General features: G+C 34.1%; 1 protein-coding gene across 2 annotated transcripts in view; it reads right to left on the minus strand.

Annotated features, from left to right (window-relative positions):
- Window positions 1–1,387: 1,387 nt before the first annotated feature.
- Window positions 1,388–22,027, minus strand: part of csk (C-terminal Src kinase) — a 28,497-nt gene continuing 7,857 nt past the window's right edge. Inside the window, exons 1-13 of one of the 2 annotated variants that reach the window (XM_048157661.1) lie at window positions 17,435–17,560; window positions 17,138–17,250; window positions 16,881–16,994; window positions 14,684–14,796; window positions 10,872–11,091; window positions 7,364–7,457; window positions 7,181–7,246; window positions 5,975–6,074; window positions 5,785–5,875; window positions 5,596–5,669; window positions 5,258–5,453; window positions 5,078–5,164; window positions 1,388–2,876 (exon numbers count right to left, since the gene is read on the minus strand). In XM_048157661.1, coding sequence (XP_048013618.1) covers window positions 2,694–2,876; window positions 5,078–5,164; window positions 5,258–5,453; window positions 5,596–5,669; window positions 5,785–5,875; window positions 5,975–6,074; window positions 7,181–7,246; window positions 7,364–7,457; window positions 10,872–11,091; window positions 14,684–14,796; window positions 16,881–16,994; window positions 17,138–17,152 — 1,353 coding nt within the window. In that variant the 5' untranslated portion in view covers window positions 17,153–17,250; window positions 17,435–17,560 and the 3' untranslated portion in view covers window positions 1,388–2,693. Of the gene's footprint in view, window positions 2,877–5,077; window positions 5,165–5,257; window positions 5,454–5,595; window positions 5,670–5,784; window positions 5,876–5,974; window positions 6,075–7,180; window positions 7,247–7,363; window positions 7,458–10,871; window positions 11,092–14,683; window positions 14,797–16,880; window positions 16,995–17,137; window positions 17,251–17,434; window positions 17,561–22,027 lie in introns of those variants that run through there. The other variant, XM_048157660.1, reaches the window with a different exon arrangement.

Here is a 22,027-nt window from a genome sequence, read left to right on the forward strand (position 1 = left end):
TTTACATTTTTTCTTCTGAATCTCTACTAATTATAAATAAATTAGATACATTAGCAATTAAATTAGCATTTAATGTGTAAATAAAATATGAAATTTAGGAAATGACTGCCTGTTACATTACCATTACTTAGAATTTTTAAAGGTGATTAAAAAAAATATGTATATAATAAAAATCAAATAAATTCTGATGGCTATTATTTTGGAAAATCCAACCAATCAGCATGAGACAAGGCATATATATATATATATATATATATATATATATATATATATATATATATATATATATATATATATATATATATATATATATATATATATATATATATATATACACACATATATACACAGCTATGGAAAAAATTAAGAGACCACTCCAAGTTCAGAAATCAATGTTAAGTGGTCTCTTAATTTTTCCATAGCTGTATATGTGTGTGTATATATATATATATATATATATATATATATATATATATATATATATATATATATATATATATATATATGTACACACACACACACACACAATATATATATATATATATATATATATATATATATATATATATATATATATATATATATATATATATATATATATATATATATATACACACATATATACACAGCTATGGAAAAAATTAAGAGACCACTCCAAGTTCAGAAATCAATGTTAAGTGGTCTCTTAATTTTTTCCATAGCTGTATATGTGTGTGTATATATATATATATATATATATATATATATATATATATATATATATATATATATATATATATATATATATATATATATATATATATATATATATATATATATATATATAACACACACACACGTAGCCAGCTTTCAGTTTTCCAGCATTGAATTCAAATAATTGTCTATAAAAGACAGATATGCAAACATTTTACTGTGTTGGTGTGTTTTCGTTCAGGTGATTGTGTTGTAGAGCAGAGGTGGATTCACCTTCACTGTACCACAAATACAAGCATTTCAGTGGTTCAGGTTTCATTCTAGCTGCACGCTCATGAATCTTCCTCGTCTTGATATCATATTGCTGACGAGAAACATGCACTGAGCAGAAAAACAGCATCCTATAGATAGACCAGAGAACAATCCTATCACATTCTGGTGGAGGTGAATGCGATTTTTAAGACATTACAAATGTCAAGCGCATCTGCAGTGCATTGGTATTATTATTACCGTTTCACAAACGTGTGTCAAAACATTATGGTGAAAATCTGTCGTGTGTCACGACTGTTTGGGTCACTGCTAAACGGGCAGCAACTTGTGTATGTGTATATATATATATATGATGCGTTTCCTCTCTTGGTGCATTTCTTTGACTGTTTGGTCACATTTAAGAGCACATAAACACACATTCAAATCTGTTTGGCAGCCTTTTATTTTTTTTGTCATTTATCTTTTGTTTTTATCAAACTGTTCAGGTGGAATGATTTTAACTGAAATATGGCAGCAAAAAAAAAAAAAAAAAAAAAAAAAAGCACTGCAAAATCAAGTCCTTTGCAAAAATCAGCATATAATATATAACAAATATTTCACAAATCTGTATTTGTGTGTTTTTTTTTTTTATTTTTTATAATTTCTCCGTCTTATCTTTTTATATATATATTTTATTTTGAATTAAAGGGATAGTTCAGCCAAAAATGAAAATTCTGTCATTTACTCACCCTTAAAGTGTTATAAACCTGTAGGAGTTTCTTTCTTCTCTTGAACACAAAAGATGATATTTTTAAGCATATTGGTAACCAGACAGTTTCTGATCCACACTGACTTCCATAGGGTGGAAAAAAAAATAAAAAATACTATGGAAGTCAATGGGGACCGAAACATTCTTCAAAATATCTTCTTTTGAACTCATACAGGTTTAGAACAACTTGAGGGTGAGTAAATGATGACAGCATTTTCATTTTTGGGTGAACTATCCCTTTAAAGCATTTCAGCTTCCACCCAAGCCACATATCTTTTAAAAGGCCTACAATGTTTATATTCATCCTTTCTGGTTGAGGCTCAGACTGACACATGTTTGGAAAGATGAGAAAGACAACAGGAAATCAAAGCACTTGTACACACCATATTTAAAAAAATAAAATAAAAAACAAGCTCTGGGGCGAGACAGGCTTCTGGCGTGAAGGCACTGTGAAATGGAAGAAAGGTTCTCTCGTGTATTTCATTGGCTACTGGAACTGAAAACAGTTTGGGATGAACATACGGTTTCCCTAAGTGCCAATTATTGTTATTGGGTATAAGATTTTGCAGAAAACCAACCTTATGGGTGCCGAATGTCATTTCGCATGATATTTTTGTTGTTGTTGTTGTTGTTGTTGCTGTTTTAATGGGCAGATTTAGTAGTAAAGTGATTTTTCTTTCTTTTTTCGGGGCTATGTGATAATCAAAAGTCCATAATGAGGGGGCGTATGAAGACATATCAGAGGAGGCTGAAGATCTTGTGAATCAAAAAGAGGTGAGTTGGTGTAGAGAAGGCCAGCCTCCCCAAAATGAAGAAAATCAAGCCATGAAAACAATGCAAAGAAAAAAACAAGGATGCGCTCGCAAAAGAAATTTGCTGAAGTTTTTCAAGTCCACGGCTTTAAAGTAGATTTTGGTCAGATTGTATGAGAATGGTCCCATGGAGGTCTTCCTCTTGTGTTTTTCCTTTAGTTTTTTGTCTTTTATCGGTACAGCTCATTGGTTATGATATCTTGAAGTTTCTCTCTCAGTTCTCTGAAGCTGGGCCGCACCACAGCGTCCAGAGTCCAGCACTGCTTCATGATGTCATACACCACTGCCGGGCAGCCGTCGGGGGCGTCCATCTTATAACCCTTCTCTACACGCGGGACAACTTCCTTCAGAGGCTGTAAGAAGACAGGACGAAGGACACCGTGACTTAGGAAGAATGTGCTTAAGTAGACAACAGTGTCCTCTACTGGGAGAATGTGTCTTGATAACATCATAAGAATCAGAAATAATGTGGTATGTGCAGAAATCTTGCAACACAAAGTTTATTTTATATATTTAAAATATTAAATGAATATATAAATAGCATTACAAAATTATGATGTCATTAATAATTTCTAAAATATAAAAAATATTTACATTTAGATTAAAAATGTATTATAACCACATTTATTTTTTAGATTATTTTAATTGAAATAAATGATTAATAGTAAACTAATAATAATTATAATAAACATCAAATAAATTAAGCAACATAAAAATGATCACACCTAGATTTTTATTGGTCATGTTTCTGTTCTTTATATATTGATATACTAATAGTATTCTTATTATAATAACAGTATCTAAAAAAACTACAAATGTATTTTTTAATCTGTCATGTTTCAGCTTTTAAGTAATTCGAAGTGACTTGCATATTAATTATATCTTATTTAAGTTTTAATTTTTTTATGTTATATAAAAATGATCACAAATGTACTTTTTATTGGTCATGTTTCTGCTTTGAAGTTGTCAATTATGTATTGATATTTATATCCCATTTAAGTACTTATTTTAAATTAGATAATTATTATTACTATTACTATTACTATTTTTATTATTATTATTATACTAATAGTATTATAATTATCTTATTAAAAAAAACAATTGTATTTTTGTTGGTCATGTTTCTGCTTTGAAGTGACATATCTTTTTTTAGTTAATTTCATTTAAATTAGATTATTAATAAATCATAATAAATTAATACAATATAAAAAAAATAACAAATATACTTTTTTATTAGTCATGTTTCTGCTTAGAAGTGAATTATAATTAAGATTAAAAATGTATTGATTATGATATCCTATTTAATTTAATAGTATTAATGTAAATTAGATCAATAATAATAATAATAATAATAATAATAATAATAATAATAATTTTAGTTATTTATATTAAAAAAAACTAAAATTGTATTTTTTTTATTGGTCATGTTTCTACGGAAGAGGATTAGGGCCAAGCAATAATAAAAAAATAAAACCATCTCGAGATTAAAGTTGTTAAATTTTGAGAAAAAACTCGTTAAATTTTGAGAAAAAAGTCGAGATAAAATGTTGAGAATAAACTCATATGAGTTTTTTCTCGTAATTTAATGACTTTATTCTCAACATTTTATCTCGACTTTTTTCTCGAAATTTAACGAGTTTCTCGTAATTTAACGACTGTTTTCTCGTAATTTAATGACTTTATTCTCAACATTTTATCTCGACTTTTTTCTCGAAATTTAACGAGTTTCTCGTAATTTAACGACTGTTTTCTCGTAATTTAATGACTTTATTCTCAACATTTTATCTCGACTTTTCTCGAAATTTAACGAGTTTTTTCTCGTAATTTAACGAGTTTTTTCTCGTAATTTAACGAGTTTTTTCTCGTAATTTAATGACTTTATTCAACATTTTATCTCGACTTTTCTCGAAATTTAACGAGTTTTTTCTCGTAATTTAACGAGTTTTTTCTCGTAATTTAACGAGTTTTTTCTCGTAATTTAATGACTTTATTCAACATTTTATCTCGACTTTTCTCGAAATTTAACGAGTTTTTTCTCGTAATTTAATGAGTTTATTCTCGTAATTTAATGAGTTTATTCTCGTAATTTAATGAGTTTATTCTCGTAATTTAACAAGTTTTTTCTCGTAATTTAATGACTTTATTCAACATTTTATCTCGACTTTTTTCCTCGAAATTTAACAAGTTTTTTCTCGTAATTTAACGAGTTTTTTCTCGTAATTTAATGACTTTATTCTCAACATTTTATCTCGACTTTTTTCTCGTAATTTAACGAGTTTTTCTCATAATTTAACGAGTTTTTTCTCGTAATTTAACAACTTTTTTCTCGTAATTTAATGACTTTATTCTCAACATTTTATCTCGACTTTTTTCTCGAAATTGAACGAGTTTTTTCTCAAGATGTTTTTTTTTTATTTTTTATTGCTTGGCCCTAATCCTCTTCCATAGGTTTCTGCTTTCATAATCAATACATTTTTAATCTTAATGTAAATTAGATCAATATTTTATATTTTTGTTGTTGTTGTCGTCATGTTTCTGGTTTGAAGTGACTTACAATTCTTGGATATGGTACCCGACCAAAGGAATAGATCTCCCACAGTAAGATGCCATAGCTCCATACATCTGACTTAGTGGAAAACTTCTGTTTCAGACAGAAAGGTAGAAAACAAAAAGATAAGAGGATGTTTTTGCATGTCTCCATTTAAACATATTAAAACAAAAGCAGACAACGCACCTTCTCTCGTAAGGCCTCGGGTGAAGTCCACTTAACCGGGAGTTTGGCTGTATCTTGAGTAGATGACGCTTCCTTGGTGAGGCCAAAGTCGCTGACTTTTGCTATGTTGTCTTCTGACACTAGAACATTACGAGCCGCCAGATCCCTGTGCACAAAGTTATTGGCCTCGAGATATTCCATCGCCTTGCAGACATCCCTAAAAAATTAATCAACAAGAAAAATAAAAGAAAACATTTTGAAAAATGTAAAAACTGAAGATATCCCTTTATATAATTCATTAACATTAGAATTAATTATGAGACAAAGTTAGATGAGTGCCAAAAAGAAAAGAAACTTACATCGAGAAATTGATCAAACGATCTCCACCAATAACAGTACGTCCTCTGGAGCGCAGATAGTCCACTAGACTACCCTGTAGAAAGAAATTAAGACATCTAAATAATGCTTTAAGAACGTCCAATCTCAAAATATACTTTTATATGCCTAAACAAGATTGAATGCATAAGTCTAGTCATAGAGTCACTGACCTTGGCCATGTACTCAGTGACAATGAAGAGGCTGCCCTTCTCTTCCACAATCACCCCCAGTAGCTGTACCAAGTTATTATGCCGTAATTGCCTGTAACAGTCAATATGCATATTGATGTTTAAATATATCTAAATACACAAAGCCTTATGTTATATTCTCCAGAACATTTGATTCTGATTGGTGACGTACGTCATGACTGAAGCCTCTGCGACGAAGGCCTGCGCTGTTGCGTCATTTTTGATACACTTCACTGCTACTTTCTTGCCTCTGTAGTCTCCAACCATCACATCTAAAAATCAAAAAGAGCATTTTTTAAGGCTGACTACCTGTGTAGTTTATGCTACTGTTAATATATTTGTGTTCATTTTTTATAAGCAGCGTTGAGGGGTAACGCATTACAAGTAACTTGAGTTACATAATCAGATTACTTTTTTTAAAGTAACTTAAATTTACAACAAAATTTGAGTTACTTTTTCAGATAAGTAACTTAAGTTACTTTGTTTTCCCATTTATTGACTGACAGCTCTCCTGTCCTCATTTTGAAAGAAATCGTGAGTAAGTGCAGAGGCGTTGTGTGCGCTGTGTGAACAAAATGGTTATTGTAGTTCTAGACGAAACGTGACAGGGAATTACTCGTCACACTTGAGCAAAAGAAGATTTTAGTATTTCTCAAAATGAATAAAAACAGTGAAATGCAAACTCAGAATATTATACAAACCTGCGATAAATATGTTAAAGGAACACTCCACTTTTTTTTTTTTTTTTTTTTAAAATAGGCTCATTTTCCAACTCCCCTAGAGTTAAACAGTTGAGTTTTACCATTTTTGAATCCATTCAGCTGATCTCCAGGTCTGGCGGTACCACTTTTAGCATAGCTTAGCATAGTTCATTGAATCTGATTAGACCGTTAGCATCTCGCTCAAAAATGAGCAAAGAGTTTCAATATTTTTCCTATTTAAAACTTGACTCTTCTGTAGTTACATTGTGTACTAAGACCGACAGAAAATGAAAAGTTGCGATTTTCTAGGCTGATATGGCTAGGAACTATACTCTCATTCCGGCGTAATAATCAAGGAACTTTGCTGCCGTACCATGAGTGCAGCAGGTGCAATGATATTACGCAGCGCCTGTGACCACCTGCTTGCACAGGGAGCGTACCTTGCAACCCTGGAGATCGGCTGAATGGATTCGAAAACGGTAAAACTCAACTGTTTAACTCTAGGGGAGTTGGAAAATGAGCCTATTTTCAAAAAAAAAAAGTAGAGTGTTCCTTTAAATATGCAATGTAATCTCACTTTATTTACCAAAATTGATAGCTGAACCAAATTAATTTAGATCCACTGATCTAGATGTGCTTATAATCACAAAAAAAGCATCCCATTAGCACATCTGTACCTCCAAACTCTCCCTTTCCAATAGTCTGGTTAAGCTTCAGTTCTTTTCTATTCAGCGCCCAGCCACCTGCGGGGAAGGAAGATTTATGAACTTATTAAAAAACACACTTTGAAGCCATGCAGCAATTTAAACCTGTATAAATGAAGAAAATGCCTGCGTGAATACAGTCAAGAAGGCTCTTACTTCTAGAGAACTCATCCTGGGCCGCCACAGTCCCCTCCATGAGTTTAGGTTTGATAAGTCTGGTACAGAGTCCATCTGCGTCTTTAGTGTAGTGCTGTTAACACACACACACACACACACACACACACACACACACACACACACACACAAAGCTCATTTACAAAAAAAAGTACCATAGCAGTATAATATAATATTCATATTAGCTGATAATACCTAATACTATGCTACATTAAATCCAAACAAATGAACACTTCACTGAATTATGCAGAACAATATGCAAATAAATGCACAGTATATACAACTAAAAAAGTAAAATGAGCCTCGAATGTGCCGTTTAAATGTACGTTTTATAAATATTTTGTGCTTTCTTCCAATAAGCACATGCAACGCAGTAAACTTGGGTCGCCAGCAGAGTGCGCTGTTGTATATGTGTGCTCTATAGTGTTTCCTCTCCTCAGAGGGACAAGTCCACACAGGCGACAACATTCTTATCATTTCAGTGTTGAAATACGTGTTTGTGATTCCATATGTCTGGACGCTATAATCGTGTGGCCAGACGACGAGATAATATTGTTACATGAATAAAACGGCATCGATTGAGCTGTTGAAATGATCTGGAACCTGCGCTCGTTTCCTCTTTGTCACTTCCTCGTTATCAACTGTTCCAGGAACTGGAGCGTGCGTGCGTGCGTGCGCGCGCCGTTCTCATACACGCGCTCAAAATAACAACACATTTGCATGACTAGACTGTTAACAAAACAGTTCAGCAATTCTTGGATATATATATAAACATAACTATTTACCGTTTTAATTAAGTGTTGAAAACAGTTGCTTAATATTTTTGAGAAAACTGGATACAGTATTTTTTTTTTTTTTTTTTTTTTTCAGGAACTGCATTTATGTGAAATGGATATCTTTTTCAACATTATAAATGTTTTACTGTCACTTTTAAACAATTTAATCTGAATAAAAGTATTAATTTCATAAAAGTTAACTTGTCATAATGAACCATTACAGACAGGCCAAAGCTGTAATGTGAACCCAAATGAGCGAAAACAAACACTAATGGATAAACAACAGCAGACAGTATCAGTTTGTGGCTTTTCTATATCTCCACTGGTTTTCCGAGGAATGTTATTAAGTGGATTGTGGGAAGAATATCGTCTGTGGTAGTCTAATCACTATGGACATAAAGCCTTATTGTAGACTGTTTAAGACTCGTCCACTTCATTGGAAAGAGCACAACTGTTCAGCTGAGGCTATAAGGGTGGGATAAAGAGAGAGTGACTGTAGCCAAAATTACACTAAAGAATGTGTGGAATTCCGTAATAGAAAGGGTGAGGAAAGACTTGAGGAACCCATAGTGCCGCTGACCACTAAAGCCACCCAGACCCCAATCTAGAATAACCAGAGCAGAACCATTATCAACACTTAACCGAGAACGGATGACTGGCTAATCACACAGACCGACCCTAATAAAGCCAATGACCAGTGGAATAAAAAAAAGATATGTAAAATTATACAAATTACAGTCATTTACATCTCACATCTATGTAAATCAGCCCTTTTTAAGGCTTTCTTTTCATTAGCAGTGCTTGCTAAGGCTTTGAATGTTACCGCAAATGATGAAGCTTGTTTGAGAAGAGGTGTGCAATTGCTTTTTAAAGCAAATGGATGATGGGAACAAAATTCTCACTTTTTTTCTTTTGACTAGTGCAAGTAAGAACCACCTCAAACATACTATGAGATGCACAGAAACACTAAAACCACTCAGAACATCTTAGCAATCACACAGCAACACTCTGGCAACCACCAATAACAAGCTTGTACTTGTAAAAAGCTGGCATCCAAATATGATGATGCCCATGTTAGGGTCCCCTTCCTAAAATATAAAGGTAGCTTGAATATTCTCATGTATAAAAATCCAGTGATACTGTGAAGACAGCAAAATAAATAAAAACAATTATACAATTGGCTTTTATATTGTGCACTAAAGCAACTTGCTAAAATATTTTTAAATATCTTTTTATATGGAATGGATAATATATGGTATGGTATATAATAGAATAAAATAATTAAGACTGTTTAACAATTAATCGCATCCAGAATAAAAGTTTGTCTATACATGTCTATACTTAAGAAAAATATAAAATATAAATATATATATATATATATATATATATATATATATATATATATATATATATATATATATATATATATATATATATATAATTATATATATATGTAAACAGTTTTATTTCGGATGCGATTAATCATTGAACAGCCCTAAAAATAATAAAAACACAAGTTGGCGTGACATACATCAAGAATAACCTTCTTTCCATTAAAACACTCATTTCACAGCTTTTGTTTAGAGGTGTCACTTCCTCCAACACAGCCTGGACTGAACCTTTGACCTCAAAGCACAAGGTGTGCGTGTACAAAATTATTTCCTGGAGTCTATCGTAAATGCTTGCTTCATCTCTGTGGCCAGTGCGTCTGATGTGGATTGACTTCCTGTTAGGGCTATTTTTGGCTTTGTGTATGGCGATCAATTTGAAAATGTTGACAGAGGCGGTGAGAGGACGCACAGGAAGAAGCTTGATGGTTTCACAACCCGCTGGGCTAACTCTGGAATGTGTCTGTTCTGAATTATATATATTATATATATATATATTATATATGTCCATCTGACATGTTTTTTTTTTAAATGAGCATTTTTAATCAGGCTCCTATGTTTAGGTTCAGTAATTTCAGTTTAATGGAAATTAAAAGGTTGTTAGTTATTGAAATACTTTAATTTCAAAAATGTCATTAGTCAATTCAACAAATTTGTCCATGTGTGCTTTTTTCGCAAAAACCTCTAAGTCCACCTCTTTGGACAAGAAGACATAGTAAAACATCAGTTTCTGTCAGTTATACAGCAGCAAAAGGAACGCTGTTGTGTTTACTTGCAAAATCCTGTCATTGCCACTGTAAAGTTGGACAAAACATGATAAAAACTTGCAGCTCAGCAATTGAAAGCCAGCTCATACGCGCACCATCATTCATCTTGAAATCATATGATTTGATTTGCATCTTCTGATTGGTTCTTCTGTGGAGTTTGAGGCTTTGCTGACAAAAGGAAGTGACGTTTAGTGGTTTCTGCCGATATTTCTGAATGGGCTGATGCTGGAATTTAGCGCATTTGAAGGGAAAGTATTTGATGAACGTATACTATTCGCTCAATATCATTTCTCAACTCAATTTTGTTTTCTAAATGCACAAATCATGATGCAAAACAGCATTTTTCAGGCTGGTCTAGCCAATGCGCATGTGCAGTCCTAAGCGCATGGAATTGGCCATTGATTCTTTTATTTAGAAGACTTATTCCACCATGTTGCCCTTTGCACTTTCTCCCATTCATAGTAATATGAGTGCACTGGGTTTGTATATCTAAACTCTTTTTAGGCTAATCTAAAGCTTTAACAAGCCATAACCCAAACCATAAGCCAGTAACTCTCACCTCCATGAGCTGCATGAGGTTTTCAAAGTACTCCTCCTCATCGATGGACAGTTTGCCGTTGTGGTAGATGATGCGGTAATGCTCCACCTTGCCATCGCAACTGACACACAGGGTGTAGTCGCCGGGGTAGTTAGTGCTCTCGCGCACCAGGAAGAGGCCCGTCTCAGGGGGGTAGAGCAGCCTCTCAGCCTGCTCGCGTGTGATCTTTCCATGGAACCATCTGAGTGACCACAGATAAAAGGACATGTGTTTGTTATGTGCATCATTTTAGAAGTGACAATAATGTTAATTTTGTGTTGTCTGACACAGAGGAATTGTTTTTCTTTTCAGTCAGTTTATGAAGTTTATAAAGTCTAAGCACTAAAAGTATACACAATTGCATATTTGCAAATTAATGAGTCTTTTGAGTCGGTTCTTTTACTGGATCATTCAGAAAGATCCATGAAACCACAAGTTAATGTTTAGAATCAGTCTTGCGCTTTGAATCTGGAACAGATAATCTGTTTGAAAAACATATTTAAAAAAGAGCTTTGTTGTATTAAAGGTGCCGTAGAACGTCTTTTTAAGTCTAAGGTGTCCCCTGAATGTGTCTGTGAAGTTTCAGCTCAAAATACCCCATAGATTTTTTTTAATAAATTTTTTTAACTGCCTATTTTGGGGCATCATTAAATATGAGCCGATTTAGGCTGCGGCCCCTTTAAATGCTCACGCTCCCCGCCCACGGAGCTCGCGCTTGCCTTAAACAGTGCAAAAACAAAGTTCACACAGCTAATATAACCCTCAAAATGGATCTTTACAAAGTGTTCGTCATGCAGTGTCTCTAATCGCGTAAGTATAGTATTTATTTCAATGTTTACATTTGATTCTGAATGAGTTTGAGGCTGTGCTCCGTGGCTAAAGCTAACATTACACACTGTTGGAGAGATTTATAAAGAATGAAGATGTGTTTATGAATTATACAGACTGCAAGTGTTTAAAAATGAAAATAGCGACGGCTCTTGTCTCCGTGAATACAGTAAGAAACGATGGTAACTTTAACCACATTCAACAGTACATTAGCAACATGCTAACGAAACATTTAGAAAGACAATTTACAAATATCAATAAAAATATCATGTTATCATGGATCATGTCAGTTATTATTGCTCCATCTGCCATTTTTCACTGTTGTTCTTGCTTGCTTACCTAGTCTGATAAATCAGCTGTGCACATCCAGACGTCCTGCCCTTGTCTAATGCTTGAACATGAACTGGCATATGCAAATATTGGGGGCGTACATATTAATGATCCCAACTGTTACGTAACAGTCGGTGTTATATTGAGATTCGCCTGTTCTTCGGAGGTCTTTTAAACAAATGAGATTTATATAAGGAGGAGGAAACAATGGAGTTTGAGACTCACTGTATGTCATTTCCATGTACTGAACTCTTGTTATTCAACTATGCCAAGATAAATTCAATTTTTAATTCTAGGGCACCTTTAAATAGTATTTTACTGTTAAAAAAAAAAGAAAAAAAAAAAGGGTATTTTGTTTAATATAAATTATGTTTGACTTTAGTTGTGAACATGCAGTATGAATTGATTAATACGAGATAAAAAAACAAATATACAATGAGATTATTGCATTCTGATTCACAAATAAATGACTCTTGTGAAGCAGTTCTTTTAATTAACTGGTCAAAAAGATTCATGAACCCACAAGTTACTGTTTTGTAAAGCTTTGAAATTATTCAAATCAGTTCAATATTGAGGGAAAAAAATATTCAAAACAAGGTTTGTTCAAAGAAATTATATTTTATGTAGAAAAACCCAGTATTGTTTTGTTTAAAATAAATTTTATTTTATTTCGGTTATTAGTTTGAAGAGAGTATGTGTACTGTGAAATGATAAATATATTATTTGAAATTATGACCAATTGTTTGTGATGTACCTCATTTGAAAGCCGCTTTAAATAAAAGTGTATGCTAAATTAATGTAGTCCAATTCACAAAAGGATGACTCTTATGAGATGATTCTTTTAATGAATCAGTCAAACATAACTCAAGAACTTGTGAGTTAAAGGGTTAGTTCACCCAAAAATGAAAATTTTGTCATTTATTACTCGCCCTCATGTTGTTACACACCCATAAGACCTTCGTTCATCTTCGGAACACAAATTAAGATATTTTTGTTGAAATCCGATGGCTCAGTGAGACCTGCATAGCCAGCAATGACATTTCCTCTCTCAAGATCTATTAATGTACTAAAAACTTATTTAAATCAGTTCATGTGAGTACAGTGGTTCAATATAAATATTATGAAGGGACGACAATACTTTTGGTGCGCCAAAAAAACAAAATAACGACTTATATAGTGATGGCCGATTTCAAAACACTGCTTCATTAAGCTTCAGAGCTTTACGAATCTTTTGTGTCGAATCATGATTCAGATCGCGTGTCAAACCGCCAAACTGCTGAAATCACGTGACTTTGGCGCTCCGAACTGCTGATTCGACACGCTGATTTCATTATGCTCCGAAGCTTCCTGAAGCAGTGTTTTGAAATCGTCCATCACTATACAAGTTGCTATTTTGTTTTTTTGGCGCACCAAAAGTATTCTTGTCGCTTTATAATATTAATATTGAACCACTGTACTCACATGAACTGATTTAAATATGTTTTTAGTACCTTAATGGATCTTGAGAGAGGAAATGTCATTGCTGGCTATGCAGGCCTCACTGAGCCATCGGATTTCAACAAAAATATCTTAATTTGTGTTCAGAGGATGAACAACGGTCTTACAGGTGTGGAACGACATGAGGGTGAGTAATTAATGTTAATTCTTTTCATTTTTGGGTGAACTAACCCTTTAACATTTTGAATCACAAAAATGGTGTTGCTGTAATGGTATTTTACTTTAAAAACACTAAAATGTGTCAAAAACAATAGTATGTTTTGTTTCGCATGTACTTATGACCAACTATGGAGAAAATTCAGTAAGAAACACTGGTTCAGATACATAATATTGTGCACAGGACTGAGAAAAGGAAGCTAAATTACAGGCTTCCAAAAGCAGAGCTGGCCTTGCCTGGCCCTTCTGTGGCTTCTCTGGCATGACAAACATCCAATCTGTATCTCCCAATTACCCACACATATGCATACACACCATTGAAAATAAACCAAAGCTGTGCACTTACCAAAGACTAGACCAAAAAAAAAAAAAAAAAGACTGCTACCATCACAATTTGCTAAAGCCAAACACATCTAAATCTAAACCTTCCATTGCATGTTGTTAAAAGCAGACATCCAGATCCCATACATCTGGTTTTAAGCTGATGCAGCAAGCAAGTTTGTCTTGCCGCACTAAATATAATTGAAATGTCTACGTCATTATGTCCATTGTTCTCTCTCAAAGCAGCCAGTAATTGAAGAATATCACATGCTCTCTTACAACCGAACTCTAATCACAATGCATGTCTCTGGCTTTTGCATATCAGATGCCAAGAGATGGACTTTTCCATTGACCTGAGAGGTGTTATTTGTATAACTTTCTGATTTCTCCTTCTATTTTAAACAGCTGGCTGATTCAAATGAGTCCTTGGGTTATTGTGGTGGACCGGAAAGCAGGAAGACATTTGTGTATAATTACAGATATAGTAGGTGATCTGTCATGATATCAGTGATACATGCCAAGTATAGCATGCTAATGTTTGTATGCATGAAACCCACACAAACACCCTCTCTTATCGTATATCAAGTGAGGATCAGTGATGATAAAACCATCTCATAAAAAAAAAAAAAAAAAAAAAAAACGCAAATGAACTTTGTACTTACGGCATAAGGCTCAGTTTACCGCCAGATTTCACTCCTTCTCTCTTCTGAACGTAGTTTGCTGGTATGGTACCCTCTTGTCCTGCTGAGTTTTTTGCTTTGTACCAGTTTGGATCCTGGAATGAAGCACCAACAAACAAATTTTAAATGAATAGTGTTCCAAAAATGAAAAGTTAATTTATATTTCAACTTAAAGCGTTCACCCAAACATAAACATTCTGTCATTTACTCACCCTGGAGTTGTTCTAAACCTGAGTTTCTTTCTTCAGTTGAACACATATTTTAAAGAATGTTGTTAATCAAACAGCTGACGGTAGCCACTGATTTCCATAGTGTGAAAAAAATACTACGGAAATCAATGGCTACAGTCAACTGTCTGGTTACCAACATTCTTTAAAATATCTTCTTTTGTGTTCAACAGAAGAAAGAAACTCATACAGGTTTGGAACATCATGAGGGACATCACTTCTTACGTGGAACACAAAAAGAGATATTTAGCAGAATGTTCACGCTGCAGTTTTCAACACAGTGAAAATGAATTTCGGCAAATACTGGCTCAGATTTCAGTTTGTTCCTCACACAAAGCTATCGTATGGCACATTTATGATATTTGTATGCCATTTTGGGACCTTGGAAGCCACTGGTTCATATTCACTTTCATTTTATGGCAAGAATACCATGAAAACTTCTCATTTTACGTTAAGTATTCCTTTAAAACATGCATAAAATTTTCCTAATTGTTTTGGACATTAATAATAATGATGATGATGATGATGATGATGATGATGATGATAAATGTTTCTTGAACTACAAATCATCTTTTTTTTTTTTTTTTAACGGCCATCAACATCGTTCAAATGAAAATTGTGTCATCATTTACTCACACTCATGTCATTCCAAAACTGTATAATTTCTTTCTTAAATGGAACATAAAAGATATTTTGAAGAATGCTTCAACTTTCAAAGTTAAAGGGGTCAAAAGCAAAAAACAACAACAACAACAACAACAACAACAACAACAACAACAACAACAAAAAACACTGGACCCCACTGACATTTAATTGCTTGCAAAAAAAGTGAACTTGAAGTAAGTTACGAAGTCAGAATCTATAAAACTCCTGTTGTGGATGCGTTCTTCGCGCTGAAACACGGCATCTAAACCCAAAGAATTCACAACGTTTTATTACAATAGTGTTCTCTTCTCATTATAATTTTATGTATATGACAGTTCCAATCATAGTTCTTAATGTTGTGCATTGCTGTTTGAGCAGCAAACTGGAGCGCTATGCTAACGGGTTAATTAACCTTTGTGAGCATAATGAGATATTTATACAACATAAACATAATATTACAACTCATATCTGCACGAATGCCAAAAATTAACTTCAACTAAGTCACGTGCTAGTCAGAATTTGTAACTCCTGTCATGGATGCGTGTAACAACTAAACCCATAGAATTCACAACTAGTTGTCCAGTCCGGTTCTGTTCACACAGTGCGAATTTTCCGAGAATGCAGTTGTGAGTCCTGAAAATGTACGGGTGTGAAATTCAGTTATAATTCCCGTAAATAACCGTACTGTGTGTGAACGTAACCGTATTAAGGACTCAAATACAGGACTGACAACCGTATTCATTATAACCGTTCTCATTATAATGTTATGTATATGACAGTCCAAATCATAAATCAGATGTGCCAAATCATAAATCTAGCTAGTCATGAAGGTGTAACTTGTGGACGCACTCTTCTGCCAACAACATGCTAAAACACAGGCACACAAAGAAATCACAACATTCTTTTATAGTAGTGCTTTCATTATACTTTTATGTAGCGTATATGACAGACTTACACTGCACATGCTGCACTTAACTGTATTTTCCCTTTCGAAGCGATTCCAAATATATTTTAAGCAATTCAAAACCATCATGGCGAACCGTGCGTGTCTCAGCTGGAGAAAATAATCCATTATTTATCGGCTTTAATATATATCTGCCTTTTTTAATTTTCTTAACGGGTCTATAACGATAACATATATCGTCTGATACCAATATGGTGGCTGATATATCGTGACATTTTTCAAAATATCTTCTATTTTTAAAAATATCTGTGTTCTGAAGAAGAAATAAAGTCATACAGTTTAAGGACAAGTAAATGGTGACATTTTTTAAATGTTATTCTAACATTCCTTTTCAGAACTTTACCTTAGTTACTCCAATTATAGTAAGGACATCTCCTTTGCACATAGGCAAGTCCTGGTCTGCCGTTCCAGGGAAGTTGTACCTTGCCACACACTCGGTGCCCGGAGGCCAGATTGTCTAGTAAAAAAAAAATAATAATAATAATAATAAAAATTAGACAATGAAGTGAAAAATATAAAAAAAAAAGCCCTTGATGTCCAAACTAAAGCAAAATAAAACTCATTATATCCTGATGGTGACATTTTAAGGTCTGGCTTTACCTCAATGGTAGACATAGCCGAGGGAAATCGTCCTCTCACAGTCAACCCGTTTCAGCCGGTAACATCAGAGCTGAGCCTGAGGCATACAGCTGCAGCCAGAACTGGCCAAAAACCTGGTGAGAAAGCACATTTATGCATTATTAGAATTAAAGAAAAACACAATGCTATTTCCAAACAATAAAATAAACACTAATCATATAGTTGACTTCAATGCTAGTTCCTAAAAAGTTGTTTTTAGTAAGACAGACGTAGAGAAAATGTACTCAAATTTAAACAATGACTCAAAATTAGACCTACCAAGCATATCAGCAAACACAGTTTAGCAGCAAATACAGTTCAAGCACACACACACTTTCAAAGGGGAAGTGGCGGCTGTAGATTTTCCGATGCCTCAGACAGGAAGATGGGCTGAGCAGCAAGCAGGCTTGCAAAAAGACTGTTCAAGCGTTACTTTTACATTTTCTGCCATTTTCCCGGTTTAATCTGTACATCCGCTTTGAGACCGTTGCTGGTATTTACATTTATAAAATGTGAAATTAAATTTAAAACTATTTATTGTGTTGTAGCCTACTTCAGATAAACCTGCTCCCAAAAATAAATCAAGCTATAGTTTGTCACTCAGATTCTTCTAGTCCACAACATGGATTTACTCAAAGATCTGTGAGACTAGGTATCTTCACATTAACATCAGTTTAAATAAAGCACTGCTGTTGCACAAATAAAAAGATATTAAAAATGAACTTACACAACGGCTTGAAAATTGAGAACACCAGAAAATAGAAACGAGAAGTTAAAAAAAAAAAAAAAAAAACTTTTCATGTTTCCCGTAACCACGAAAGTGAATCGCAAAGTTATTATTGCTCTTTTTCCACTATAAAAAGTGTTGTAGGTAGAAGAAACTTCTAAACTGAACTTGAACTTAAAACAAATGACACATGCCAGCCTGCACTCCTCATATATAACTCTCATGGGAACCAATTATCTGGCAGTTAGGGACGATTTCTCATGGGAAATAAATTGCACCTGGAATCAGAAACCAAATGTACCTGAAGTATTTCTGCTCTACATTAGAAGTGAAAAACCGAACAGTTGGTTGGAGGCGGAAATCTAACCAGTTATCTGCTCTAAACCAGAAAAAGAGTTTTTAAAAGTCTAGACGAAGTAGCATTTGCAACCTGTTTTACTTCTGTAATGTAATATATTTCTGAGCGAAACAGCATATTCAACAAGAAAAACAAGAGAGAGGGCCTTCATTTTATCCATCGGCCCATTGGAATGGTTAATAAAGTAAATTAATAAAGTAATAAGTAATATACCCCATAAGTGGATCACAAGACCGTTTTGAGTGGGTCGTGGAGTGTGTAGTCAAAGAAACAACAACAGCCATAACAAAAGCCGTTTCTAAATGTTTTTCTCATGCGAGACTTTTATTTTGAAAGATGTGCGTGAAAACCGTTGACTCTTCTGTCAGACGCATTTTAAGTAAAACGTGCCTGATTTAGTATCTTCTCTCAGTCTATAAATTAGTGTCATTATTCTAACATTATTTTCATAACTCGTTACTAAATAAAAAGTCTCAATTGCGCATGCAAATGCGGAGACGCGCACTGTATATCAATGACATTGAGCATGCAACGTCAGAGTCATTAAAAAGTACCATCAATTATTATACCATGGTAACTGAAGTTTCTGCATTGCTATTTTTTATGTTTTTGATGACTGTGGCTCATACCCACTTACTAACTTTAATGTATAAACAACAACTAGTTTGGGAGTGTTATTTAATATCCTTACCTTATATTGTTTATTCATCAGTGTTAGTGATATTCTTACAATTATGTGTATGTTAAGTCAAGTGTGTGTGTGTGTGTGTGTGTGTGTGTGTGTGTGTGTGTGTGTGTGTGTGTGTGTGTGTGTGTGTGTGTGTGTGTGTGTGTGTGTGTGTGTGTGTGTGTGTGTGTGTGTGTGTGTTTTTACCATTTTTGAGAAATAAATTAGCTTGGTTCACATTTTTAAAAATGGGAAAATGTGGGTCCCATGGCCAAACCAGTGGACAACCACTACTTTAAAGGCATTTAAGATTGTTTTGATACTGATGGCAGTTACACGCGACTGTTTCCTATCATTCTTTGCGTGTAACAGTGAATTCACACTGGTTCAATCCTCCCACTTCATTTTCACAAGCAGCGCAGCGCATGCGGTACGCTTGTGAACTAGATATGATATGACACTGAGCGCCTTGACCTCATTAATATGTCAACCAACACTGACTGCCACTCTGTTCAATGCAAAGTAGCTCTGGCATAAAAGCTGCAGCAGGCCCCACAACATGAAGTCACTTCCTTTCTGAGATGCCGAGACTAAAACTGTCTTCCTGTATTGGCATGAAGGCATTGCTGGGTGATGAGCACTACGGGTTGAAGGGTGCTGGCTAGAGCAGCAGACGGTAAAAGGGGCGCCAACAGCGGCGTAATCCACAGAAGCCCATACAGTGAGGATATAACACACTTCCTTTTAAAAACACAGTCTTCCCCTGCTGCTCTGACTACCTAATTTTATACTTGCCACTAACAGGAATAGCTTGAATTATGTAAAGGGAGGAAACCGATTGTCATTGTAGTGGCTTGCCATTTCAAAAACGTCCGTTTTTGCCTTTATGGTTATTTTTCAAAATGCCTGAGTACTGGTACAATTAAAGCACTCATTTTTCAGGGCAGGAAAAAATTGTTTTATTCGTGTCTTAGATCAGGGGTCTTCAACTTTTTTCAGGCCAAGAACCCCTTGATGAAGGACATGGAGTAAGCTACATATTGCATCAGTTTGAGTGTTGCATTTTAAGAAATAAACAAAAACACTACACAAAACAAACAAGCAAAAAACAAAAAGGTGGGGAAAAATGCACCAATGCATTTTAGGAAAAACAAAAACAAAAGAAAACTAAACTAAACTAAAAAAAAAAAAAAGAGGGGAAAATGCACCAATGCACTACAAAAAACAAACAAACAAATGAAAACAAAACAAAAAGTTGGGTAAAAATGCACTAATGCATTTTAAGAAAAAACAAAAACATCAAAAAAGAAAACAAAAAACTAAAAAAAATGTGGGGAAAAAACAAAAAGGTGGGTAAAAATGCACTAATGCATCTTAAGAAAAAAAAAAGGAAAAAAGTAAAGGGAAAAAAAAAAGGAAAGAAAACCAAACAAAAAGAAAAAAAATTACAAAAACATACAAAAAAGTGTGTGGGGGGGGGGAATGCACCAATGCATTAAGAAGAAAAAAACCCTACAAAAAAAATTAAATGTGGGGGAAAATGCACTAATGCATCTTAAGAAAAAACAAAAAACAAAAAAAAAGAAAAAAAATACAAAAAAAAAAATACAATAACAAACAAACAAAAAGGTGGGGGGAAATGCACTAATGCACTGAACTGTGCAATAAAACAATGCCATAAGTTGTGTGCAATAAATAGCAGGAAGACATTTTGTTTCAATATTACTAACCGCCTCTCTTTACCACACTTGCCAAGTAAAGCAAGAAAACTATTAATATCACATTCTCATAATGCCACTTGTTTGGCACTTGAAGCAATCTGTACTTAAGACATTTTATTAGTGTTGTTTGCTAAGGCATGCATCAATATTACTATCAGATGTACTTTTGTGAGACATTTAAACCTTTAACCTCAAGTAATCAGTCACTTCACATTCTTTCACAACGTTAGCATATCATTTATAGTTATCTTTATATTTCTAGATGGTTGCTAGGGTGTTGTTAGGGTCTTCTGGGATCAACCATCAATCACTTATGTGCTTTATTTAAATGTTAAAAGTGTCTAATGTGAGTTTGAATATCATTTTGTATGTCTTTTATAGCCAAACTGAAGGCAACAACGGACAATTCACCAGATCTTCAAAATAAATGAAAGGAAACAAGAACGTTCAAACTGTCAACTCAATGTGAACAGACAAGTGTATTCTATGACAAAAATTATTTCAGAAACTCAGTATGTATTTTTAATCATGTTAAAATGGTATAATATTCCTAAATTTGATTATGTACTTATCAATTTCGTTGCGAGTGCCGGGAGCTTGCAGAGAGAGCCCACCCATGCGCTCTTCTGATTGGCTGTGATTTTTGATTGACTTTATCGCTTCTCAGTCACGTCGCATCTGGTGTGGACAGACAAATTGTTTGTCACTGGAATCTTATCGCATCTGGTTAGGACATAGTGTCAGGCAAAATTATGATTTCAGGCTGAGTTATGCAGTTATGTACCTGGAATCATAATTTTGCCTGATGGATGATCCCAGAAGACCCTAACAACACCCTAGCAACCATCTAGAATTATAAAGATAAATGTAAATGCTATGCTAACCCTGTGAAAGAATGTGAAGTGACAGATCTCTCCGGCTTGCGTTAAATAATTTGACTGTCGCACTGACACTAAGCTGTGGAAATCGTCCAGATGGTGTTGTTGAGTTCACATTCACCCTAAACAACCTTAAAAGCCAGGAAGAGAATGATGCAATCATGTGAAAACACCTAAAGGCGATGCACACAGACAGATAAAATGTGTGCCACATCAAAAAAGCAGGATACTGCCAATTCTAAACAATATCCAACCACAAAAATTGCTCATCTAATAAACAAGAAGCTGACATTCAAAGAGGAATGCATTCACCAATCAAAATAAATGAGGCTTTTCTGTGATCAGCAACAATTTTGGGGTGTGCCTTGGCAAATCCCTTGTTACAAATGATATCATTGTTTAGGGATTGCATCGGCAGGGCTACGCCTTGCACAAGAGGACTTTTCATTTCTTGAGTATCTAAAAACTTGCAGCAGATATTTGGAAGCCAGCAGGCAGCTCCCTGCCACTGAATCCAGGCA

This window comes from Megalobrama amblycephala, linkage group LG15 (genome assembly GCF_018812025.1).
Source record: "Megalobrama amblycephala isolate DHTTF-2021 linkage group LG15, ASM1881202v1, whole genome shotgun sequence".
Taxonomy (NCBI): domain Eukaryota; kingdom Metazoa; phylum Chordata; class Actinopteri; order Cypriniformes; family Xenocyprididae; genus Megalobrama; species Megalobrama amblycephala.